The sequence below is a fragment of the Mustela nivalis genome (assembly GCF_964662115.1).
Source record: "Mustela nivalis genome assembly, chromosome: X".
Lineage (NCBI taxonomy): Eukaryota > Metazoa > Chordata > Mammalia > Carnivora > Mustelidae > Mustela > Mustela nivalis.
Genome location: NC_139040.1, coordinates 42,863,331 through 42,873,384, shown reverse-complemented (window position 1 = coordinate 42,873,384; position 10,054 = coordinate 42,863,331). Strand labels below are relative to the sequence as shown.

The window sequence follows — 10,054 nt, the reverse complement described above, 5'->3', positions numbered from 1 at the left end:
CCCACACGCTCATGAGAGAATGAGAAAGAAAAGGGTAACATCGCTATAACAAAAATAACACCCCCCCCCCCCCCCACTGAGGCCGCCCTGCAGAAATAACTAACAGAAATGAGTGTTTGGGAAACCCAAGAAATGCCGCATGGTTAAGGAGAGCCCACAGCTGTCCAAGGAATAAAGTGCACTCCAATACAGATTAAAGTAGTGCTGATCCTGTTTTGGTCAAAGTAAAAATGCTGTAAATATCCACAGAATGCCGCATCAAGAACAAAAACTATAGAGTTTGTCCCACTTTTTAAAGCTACAGGTCTGTCCCGCCAAGTAAGGTGGCTCTGAAAAGAGCCTTTGATTTGCGAGGTGCTCAGGCGGTCCGGAGGCAGCTCACTGGCAGAAGGTGTACCTGAGGATGGCTTTGGTGGCCTCGGACGCGGCGTGCTTGCCAATCTCCCCGGGCAGCAGCAGGCGCACGGCTGTCTGGATCTCCCTGGAGGTGATGGTGGAGCGCTGGGTGGAGCGGGCCAGGCGAGAGGCCTCGTCGGCGATGCGCTCGAAGATGTCCTTGACGAACGAATCCAAGACGCTCACGGCCTTCTTCGAGAGGCTCAGGCCCTCGTGAACCTGCTTCAGAACCCTGGGGAAGTAGGTGGCGAAACTGTTGTGGGAGCAGCAGTGGCGGCGGCGGCGGCGGCGGCGACATTGGCCCCTCGGCGAATTCTGCTTCGGGCCCTTCGGGTCAGCTTCTGTGGGCTCCTCCCCTGTGCCCAGGCTTTCCTCCCGAGCGTTCTCACAGCCAGGCTCCGCCATGTGGGGCTCGCCTTTCCCACGCTCCAGAAGGAAGGACAATGGTGGCTGCGGGGGAAGGGGGCGGGTGCGCTGGCCCGTTTATAGTCGCTGCGCTTCCTGACGTCACGGGCAACCTCCATACCTGATTGGACCAAATGCAAGGCAGAAAAGCGGGGCTCTATGCCAGGCCGTGTCACCTGTTATTGCATACCCTTGAACGTGACATCACATCGGACAGTCAGAGAGGGAAATCCAGTGCCCTCTAAACTCCTTGGGACCTCGGTCAGAAAATCTTTCAAACATTCCACTTCGTTGTGCATTTTGTCTGCTGGCTCTCAACCTCAAGACAGTAACAGATCTTAGAAGACTCATGTTTTTATTGGAATACTTTATATTCCACGTCATTACCTTATTTCCGATAAGCAGTAAGTGGCATTGGATCAGGATGTGCTAGAAACCAGGATGCTCTGGAGACCCAGAGTCAACGTGTCCACCTGTACTCTGGAAAACGTTCCCTGGGTACTTGAAAACAATGTGTATTCTGCTGCTTTCGGATGGAATATTCGGAACATATCTGCTAAACCCATCTGGTCCAGTGGGTCATTCAAAGCCATTGGCTCCTCCTTGATTTTCTGTTTAGACCACCTGTCCATTGATGTAACTCAGGCCTTAAGGTCCCCTACTACTATTGTGCTATTATCGATTAGTTCCTTTGTGCTTGTTATTCACTGTTTTTATGTATTTGGGTGCTCCCACGTTGGGTGCATAAATATTTATAATTCTTATAGCTTCTTCTTGGAGTATCCTCTTTATTACTATATAGTGTCCTTCTTTGTCTCTTGTTAGAGTCCTTTTTTTAAAAAATTGTGTCATGTTAGTCACCATACAGCACACCATTGGATTTTGATGTAGCGTTCCTGATTCATTATTGCAATGTAACACCCAGTGCTCGTCACAACACGTGGCCTCCTTAATACCCATCACTGGGTACCCCCATCCCCATACCCTCCTCCCCTCCAAAGCCCTCAGACTGTTTCCCGGAGTCCACAGTCTCTCATGGTTCGTGGCCCCCTCTGAATCCCCCCACCTTCAGTTTTCCCTTCCTTCCTCTAATGTCCTCCGTGCTATTCCTTATGTTCCACATATGACTGAAACCGTTAAGGTCCAGTTTGTCCGATACAACTATCGCTAATCTGGCTTTAGTTTGACATCCACGCGCATGATAGGTGTTGCTCCATCCTCTCACTTTCTACCCAACCGTTGGTGTCTTTAGGCCTAAAACGAGTCTCTTGTAGGCAGCATATAGATGGGTCTTTTTTTTTTTTTGATCCATTCTGTCACCCTATGTCTTTTGATTGGAGCATTCAGTCCATTCCCATTCAAAGTAATTATCAATAGATATGTATTTATCACCATTTTATTAACTGTTCCGTGGTTCCTTCTGAAGATTTTCTCCGATCTTTTCTTGTCTTTCTCTCTTTCATGTTTTGCTGATTTTCTTTAATGACATATTTGGGTCCCGTTCTCTTTATTCTTTGCCTATTTATTAGTGGTTTTTGATTTGTGGGTGCCATTAAGTCTGTGTATAACCTCTTCTGCACAAAGCAGTCTATATTAAGTTGATGGTCACTTAAGATTGAACCCATTCTTGGCTCCTCTCCTCCTCATGTTTTTGGTACATGTTGTTACATTTTAGTGTTTATTTATTTTTATTTTCATTTTTCGTAGTGAGGGAGAGAGTGGGGAGGGGAAGAGGGAGGAGGAGCGAGAGAGTCTGAAGTGGGGTCCACGCTGGCCGTGGAGCCCAATGTGGGGCTGCATCCCACAACGCCAAATCATGACCTGAGCCGAAATCAAGAGTCAGACACTCTACCGACTGAGCCACCCAGGCGCCCCCACGTTGTTACATTTTAAATCCTTGTATTCTGTGAATTCTTTGACTGGCTTTTTACCAGAATAGTCAATTTTTAGTGCTCTTGTGGGTTTTTTTTTCCCTACCTTGATACTGTCACTTTGGGTCTCTCGACTTTCCACACAGAGTCCCCTTTACTACTTCCTGCAGGGCCGGTTTAGTGGTCACAAACTCCTTTAGTTTTCGTTGGTCTGGGAAACTCTCTATCTCTCCTTCAATTCTGAATGGCAGCCTTGCTGGAGAGAGTCTTCCTGGCAGCAGATTCTTGCCTTTCAGCTCTCTGCATGTATCATGCCACTGCCCTCCGGCTTGCAAAGTTTCTCTTGGAAAGTCTCCCGCTAGCCTTACGGGCTTTGGCATTCCCTTGTAAATCACTGTCTTCTTTTGTCTTTCTGCTTTTTAAATTTTCCTTTTCGCCCTATTTCGCTGATTTAATTCGAGTATGCCTTGGCGTGGTCTGTTGATTTTTGTGGCAGTTCTCTGTGCCACCTGGATCTGGATGTTTGTTTCCGTCCCCAGTTTAGGGAAGTTTTCAGCTATTATTTCTCCAAATAAGCTTTCTGCCTCCTTTTCTCTCTTCTTCTTCTTCTTCTGGGACTCCTAAAATGTGAATGTTATTACATCTGATGGACTCACTGGGTTCCCTAAGTCTATTCTCGTTTTGGGTAATTCTTTTTTTTTATCTCCATTGTTTGGCTTGATTCCTTTCCATTACTCTGTCTTCTAGGTCACCAATTCATTCCTCTGCTTCTTCCATCCTGCTGTTCATTCCGTGAAACGTGTTTCTCATTTTGTTTACGGAGTCCTTTATCTCCGTTATGTTACCCCTTATCTCTGTGTTAAGGGTCTCACTCGTGTCTTCCACTCTTTTCTGAAGTTCAGTGAGTATCGTCACCGATCATTGCTTTAAATTCTCTAGCAGAGATGTTACTTGCATCTCTTTTGCTTAGATCTCTGGCCGTGGCCTGGTCCCATTCTTTTGTGTGGGATAAAGTTCTCTGTCTCCTCATTTTGTCTGCTTCTCTGTGTCTGTTCCTGCATGTTACGGAAGCCAGCTACGTCTTCTGATCTTGAAAGTCGTGACTTTGTGAAGAGGTAGTCCCAGAGTGCCCTGCAGTGCTGTGTCCCCTGTTGATCAGGACTTGTCACTTCAGGAGAGTATCCTATGTGTGTCGCTTGTGCCCTGCTCTTGTGTCTGAGTCGGTTTCCTTTCAAGGCAGTCATGTGCACTGACTCTCTGTCTGTTGTGGGCTGTGCTTGTTCTCTGTGGTGTTACCGGGACCCAGGGACGGGGTGGGAGGGGCGTGCCCACCAGGGAACTTGGGAGCAAAATTTGCGTGGGGCCACTGGTCCTCTGCCGGATTCCCCCAAGTGCTGTGGTGGCTGGGCCTGTGTGTGGGGTTGGCCAGGGGCATGAAGCTGGATGTGGCTAGAGGCAGTGGCTGGGTACAGCTGGGCCCCACCCACAACAGTGGCTGTGGGTGCACGGCTGGGAGAGGCACCGCTGCTGGGCACGGTTCAGTGGCTGGGCAGGGAGGCAGCTGCACACCCGGTGGCTGGGTGGGGCATGCACAGCTATAAGAAATTCTGCCTTGAAACCCCCACCCCCAGGGCTGAGGCCAACAGGCTTGGAGTGGACAAGTCCTCAGGAGAACTGGGGGGCATGGCACACTGCTAGCGGGTTAGGTAGCAAGTGTCTGTGCAGTGCACAGACGGCCTTATGTTTATGCTGCGGGGCACGGGAGGAAAATGGCACCTGCAGCTCCTTCCTGCTCAGAGAAGTCCCCCACCACGCTCCAAAATCAGTATGAACAGTTCTGTCTCCCGTTTGCCCCGGGCATCGTGTAAACTGCCATTTTTATGTTGCTTCTCCACACGGGCTGCTCTCTCTTTAAGGGTGGTGACCCAGCTGTCACTCTCCCTCCTGGCTTGCTCAGCTTGCTGAGACAGCTGACTTTCAGAGCTCCAGGCTCCGACTCCCACTGGTTATACAAACTCATGGTATTCAGACCCTCTAGTTCCCACAGCCGAACGGTATGGGTATTAGTCTCCTCTGTGTGAGTTCCCTGGTGCGAGCGCCCATTTCTCTGCCCTCCCTACATGTTCCTGCAGGCAGCCTCTCTCCACATTTCTGACCTTGCTAAGCTTTCAGATGCAGCTTCCTCCCTATATTTAGCTGTGGGGTTCGTTCTTCCAGTCGTTGGGTTGCTCTCTGGTTTATTGACTTGTTGTGGATGATAACTAATTGTAAACGTGGGACAGGGTGAGCTCAGTCTCCTCCTACTCTGCCATCTTCCCAAGCTCCTCTGGATTCCCATTCTTAAAAAGACTTTTTAAGTAAAACGATATGTATGAGACCAATGTGCATGAATAACTTTGAAAAACCTCTGTAAGTCATGTGGACAGTAAGGGCATTCTGAACCGGCAGCAATTAGCATGACGGAAATTAAGAGACTGTGAAACAGAATGTAATTTTTCTAAATGGTCCACAGGCCTTTCTCTGAAAAAGCATAGGGCTCTGAAAAGTGCCTGTGGCTCCAAATATTTAGTTCCCCATGTAAATGGCAATTTCTAGGGACCACCCACAGGGATTTACTGGCCCTTCATTTTATGGTAGCTTTCCTTGAGTATTTATGCAGCAGGCCCTCCATCCCTTTTCATATCCCTTTGGATTTATCTCTCTTCTGATGGACTCAAGAAAAGGTTGGAGTGCTGTCCATTAGCTAGCGTTTGTCTCACCCTTTGGCTCAGAGTGACACCTTTCACAGGCTTCTACATTCAAGTCACAGGTTATTTCGAATTTATTTTAAATGTCCACATGGGATACATAGCAAACATGATGAAATAGTGGGCTTTAGTGCAACTCATAACAAACTTCAAAGCACCGAACCCCCCCCACCCCCCCACCCCCCCCAGTGTGTTCTCTCTTCACAGATATATAGGAAGCTAGAACTCAGTTAAAGGCAAAGCACTCGGATAGTCACCAACTACCTTGAAATTCAGCATGTACCTATAGGAAAAGGAAACAAGAAAGGAAGGAAGAAAGAAGAAGGCAGGCAGGCAGGAAGGAAGAAAAGGAAAGGAAAAAGAAAAAGAAAAAAGCAAACCCAAGCCTAGCCCACGTACCAAGAAGAAAAGCACAATGGGTATTAAAGGGCATTACCATTATCTTAAGTCCCCCTACCCATCCAATCACCTGACGTAGAGGAAGGAGTCCTCTTAGTGCTCTTAATCGCCAAACAGCCGCCTCTTATTTTGATGCAAAGCAATAGGGACATGTCCCATTGTGACATGGGCATGTTTGCCCTTCAACCACCCCAGTTCAAAGCAAGAGCTTCAGCTGAAGTCCACAGGCAGACAGACACCACCACCACCTTCCCCCTCAATCTCTAGGCGGTGCCCCGTGTCACAGGAAGGCTGTTATTGGTTCAGCTATGGTCACCCCACCACCCTTTGGGCCAATGGTCGTGGATCCTGTGCCACCAGATGCTTCTTGGCTGCTTCTAGCAGAGGCTGGTAGCACAGCGGCTCTCATTGGAGAACCCCGTCATCCATGCTTAATTGCAGTTCAGGAAGACTTTTGTGTCAAAAGGGAAAGATGACAGAAGCAGGTTAAATTCAAAAGAAGTAAAGTAGGCCTATCAGAAGGTCGGGAGCTTGAGTAGGGCATGAGTCTAGATTCAGTTTTCTGCACAGTGTTTGGGTCCTCTTTTATGTAATTAACTGAATTAGGTTGAGGGGCTACGTTGAGCGAGTGTGAATGGGGTAAGTGTGAGTTCTGTATCTGCTACAGCCCTTCACTTGTTGCTATATCAAAAAATCTCGAGAGGACACTACTCTAGGCAAGGAGGAGAAGGAGAAGACCAAAGACCAGTAAAATTACTGTGGACCCAGCTGTGACAGTAAAGAGTCTTGAAGGGGCTGACCTGAAGGAACGGGCAGTTCAGGAAAGTGACGAAATGTGATAGGGCCAAGGAAAATCATAACAGAGGGCACCACACACATACATTAAAGTGGACTTGCTCACGGTTAAAAGGGCTTTAAGAATGGGCAGAATGTCCCAGGCCGAAAACGCCAGACTAGGTGGCACTCTGGAGAGTTACAGGTCTTTCTGGGCCAAGTGAGGTGGCTCTGAAAAGAGCCTTTGGTTTGCGAGGTGGTCAGGCGGTCCAGGGGCAGCTCATTCGCGTCTGTTGAACCTGATGACAGCCTTGGTGGCCTCGGACACGGCGTGCTTGCCAATCTCCCCGGGCAGCAGCAGGCGCACGGCTGTCTGGATCTCCCTGGAGGTGATGGTGGAAATCCCAGGAGCCTGCCTAATTACCACACGGACTGAGGAGATATCAAGATGTCAAGAATCAGAAGTAAAGGTTTAGTTTACTTCAGATTTCCAAATTTGAAACATTTTTTTCTTTTTAGAATGTGAGAGAGAAAAAAAACAGAGGGAAGGGGGAGTGGCAAAGACAGAGGGAAAGATGCCCAAGCAGGCTCCAATCTCAGCGCAGAACCCCAAATTGACGCGATGTCAAGCTCGAGGGCCTGGATCAGATCTGAGGAGACTGGGCTCAGTGACCAGCTTCCTGGGATTTCATTTAGTCCAATCAGATAGGGCTTGCGAGTGACGTCAGGAAACGCGGCGACGATAAGTGAACCAGCGCCTCGCAAACCGCTGCCAGTGCCGTTCCTTCTGAGCTGTCGGGAAGGCGAGCCCCACATGACTGAACCTGGCTGTGAGACCTCTTCTGAGGAGAGCCTGGGCACCGAGGAGCCAATGGCAGCGGACCCGAAGAGTCCAAAGCAGGAGCAGCCAAGGCGCCGCAGGCGCCGCCGTGGCCGCCGTGGTGGCCGCTGCCCCGACAGCTTTGCCACCTACTTCCCCAGGGTTCTGAAGCAAGTTCACGAGGGCCTGAGCCTCTCGCAGCAGGCCGTGAGCGTCATGGATTCGTTTGTCAAGGACATGTTCGAGCGCATCGTCGACGAGGCGTCTCGCCTGGCCCGCTCCACCAAGCGCTCCACCATCACCTCCGGGGAGATCCAGACAGCCGTGCGCCTGCTGCTGCCCGGGGAGATTGGCAAGCACGCCGTGTCCGAGGCCACCAAGGCTGTCATCAGGTTCAACAGACGCGAATGAGCTGCCCCTGGACCGCCTGACCACCTCGCAAACCAAAGGCTCTTTTCAGAGCCACCTCACTTGGCCCAGAAAGACCTGTAACTCTCCAGAGTGCCACCTAGTCTGGCGTTTTCGGCCTGGGCCATTCTGCCCATTCTTAAAGCCCTTTTAACCGTGAGCAAGTCCACTTTAATGTATGTGTGTGGTGCCCTCTGTTATGATTTTCCTTGGCCCTATCACATTTCGTCACTTTCCTGAACTGCCCGTTCCTTCAGGTCAGCCCCTTCAGGACTCTTTACTGTCACAGCTGGGTCCACAGTAATTTTACTGGTCTTTGGTCTTCTCCTTCTCCTCCTTGCCTAGAGTAGTGTCCTCTCGAGATTTTTTGATATAGCAACAAGTGAAGGGCTGTAGCAGATACAGAACTCACACTTACCCCATTCACACTCGCTCAACGTAGCCCCTCAACCTAATTCAGTTAATTACATAAAAGAGGACCCAAACACTGTGCAGAAAACTGAATCTAGACTCATGCCCTACTCAAGCTCCCGACCTTCTGATAGGCCTACTTTACTTCTTTTGAATTTAACCTGCTTCTGTCATCTTTCCCTTTTGACACAAAAGTCTTCCTGAACTGCAATTAAGCATGGATGACGGGGTTCTCCAATGAGAGCCGCTGTGCTACCAGCCTCTGCTAGAAGCAGCCAAGAAGCATCTGGTGGCACAGGATCCACGACCATTGGCCCAAAGGGTGGTGGGGTGACCATAGCTGAACCAATAACAGCCTTCCTGTGACACGGGGCACCGCCTAGAGATTGAGGGGGAAGGTGGTGGTGGTGTCTGTCTGCCTGTGGACTTCAGCTGAAGCTCTTGCTTTGAACTGGGGTGGTTGAAGGGCAAACATGCCCATGTCACAATGGGACATGTCCCTATTGCTTTGCATCAAAATAAGAGGCGGCTGTTTGGCGATTAAGAGCACTAAGAGGACTCCTTCCTCTACGTCAGGTGATTGGATGGGTAGGGGGACTTAAGATAATGGTAATGCCCTTTAATACCCATTGTGCTTTTCTTCTTGGTACGTGGGCTAGGCTTGGGTTTGCTTTTTTCTTTTTCTTTTTCCTTTCCTTTTCTTCCTTCCTGCCTGCCTGCCTTCTTCTTTCTTCCTTCCTTTCTTGTTTCCTTTTCCTATAGGTACATGCTGAATTTCAAGGTAGTTGGTGACTATCCGAGTGCTTTGCCTTTAACTGAGTTCTAGCTTCCTATATATCTGTGAAGAGAGAACACACTGGGGGGGGTGGGGGGGTGGGGGGGGTTCGGTGCTTTGAAGTTTGTTATGAGTTGCACTAAAGCCCACTATTTCATCATGTTTGCTATGTATCCCATGTGGACATTTAAAATAAATTCGAAATAACCTGTGACTTGAATGTAGAAGCCTGTGAAAGGTGTCACTCTGAGCCAAAGGGTGAGACAAACGCTAGCTAATGGACAGCACTCCAACCTTTTCTTGAGTCCATCAGAAGAGAGATAAATCCAAAGGGATATGAAAAGGGATGGAGGGCCTGCTGCATAAATACTCAAGGAAAGCTACCATAAAATGAAGGGCCAGTAAATCCCTGTGGGTGGTCCCTAGAAATTGCCATTTACATGGGGAACTAAATATTTGGAGCCACAGGCACTTTTCAGAGCCCTATGCTTTTTCAGAGAAAGGCCTGTGGACCATTTAGAAAAATTACATTCTGTTTCACAGTCTCTTAATTTCCGTCATGCTAATTGCTGCCGGTTCAGAATGCCCTTTCTGTCCACATGACTTACAGAGGTTTTTCAAAGTTATTCATGCACATTGGTCTCATACATATCGTTTTACTTAAAAAGTCGTTTTAAGAATGGGAATCCAGAGGAGCTTGGGAAGATGGCAGAGTAGGAGGAGACTGAGCTCACCCTGTCCCACGTTTACAATTAGTTATCATCCACAACAAGTCAATAAACCAGAGAGCAACCCAACGACTGGAAGAACGAACCCCACAGCTAAATATAGGGAGGAAGCTGCATCTGAAAGCTTAGCAAGGTCAGAAATGTGGAGAGAGGCTGCCTGCAGGAACATGTAGGGAGGGCAGAGAAATGGGCGCTCGCACCAGGGAACTCACACAGAGGAGACTAATACCCATACCGTTCGGCTGTGGGAACTAGAGGGTCTGAATACCATGAGTTTGTATAACCAGTGGGAGTCGGAGCCTGGAGCTCTGAAAGTCAGC

General features: G+C 49.0%; 1 protein-coding gene and 1 pseudogene across 2 annotated transcripts; one reads left to right on the top strand and one right to left on the bottom strand.

Moving 5' to 3' along the window:
* Window positions 1–378: 378 nt before the first annotated feature.
* Window positions 379–801, bottom strand: LOC309855879 (histone H2B pseudogene; annotated as a pseudogene). The gene has a single exon. The product of its transcript is annotated as a histone H2B pseudogene (transcript).
* Window positions 802–7,406: 6,605 nt separating this feature from the next.
* On the top strand, window positions 7,407–7,823 carry LOC309855878 (histone H2B type W-T-like; the record flags this gene model as incomplete). Its single annotated transcript, XM_082716511.1, has 1 exon — window positions 7,407–7,823. The coding sequence occupies one exon, from the start codon at window positions 7,407–7,409 to the stop codon at window positions 7,821–7,823; it is 417 nt and encodes a 138-aa protein (XP_082572637.1).
* Window positions 7,824–10,054: the final 2,231 nt, after the last annotated feature.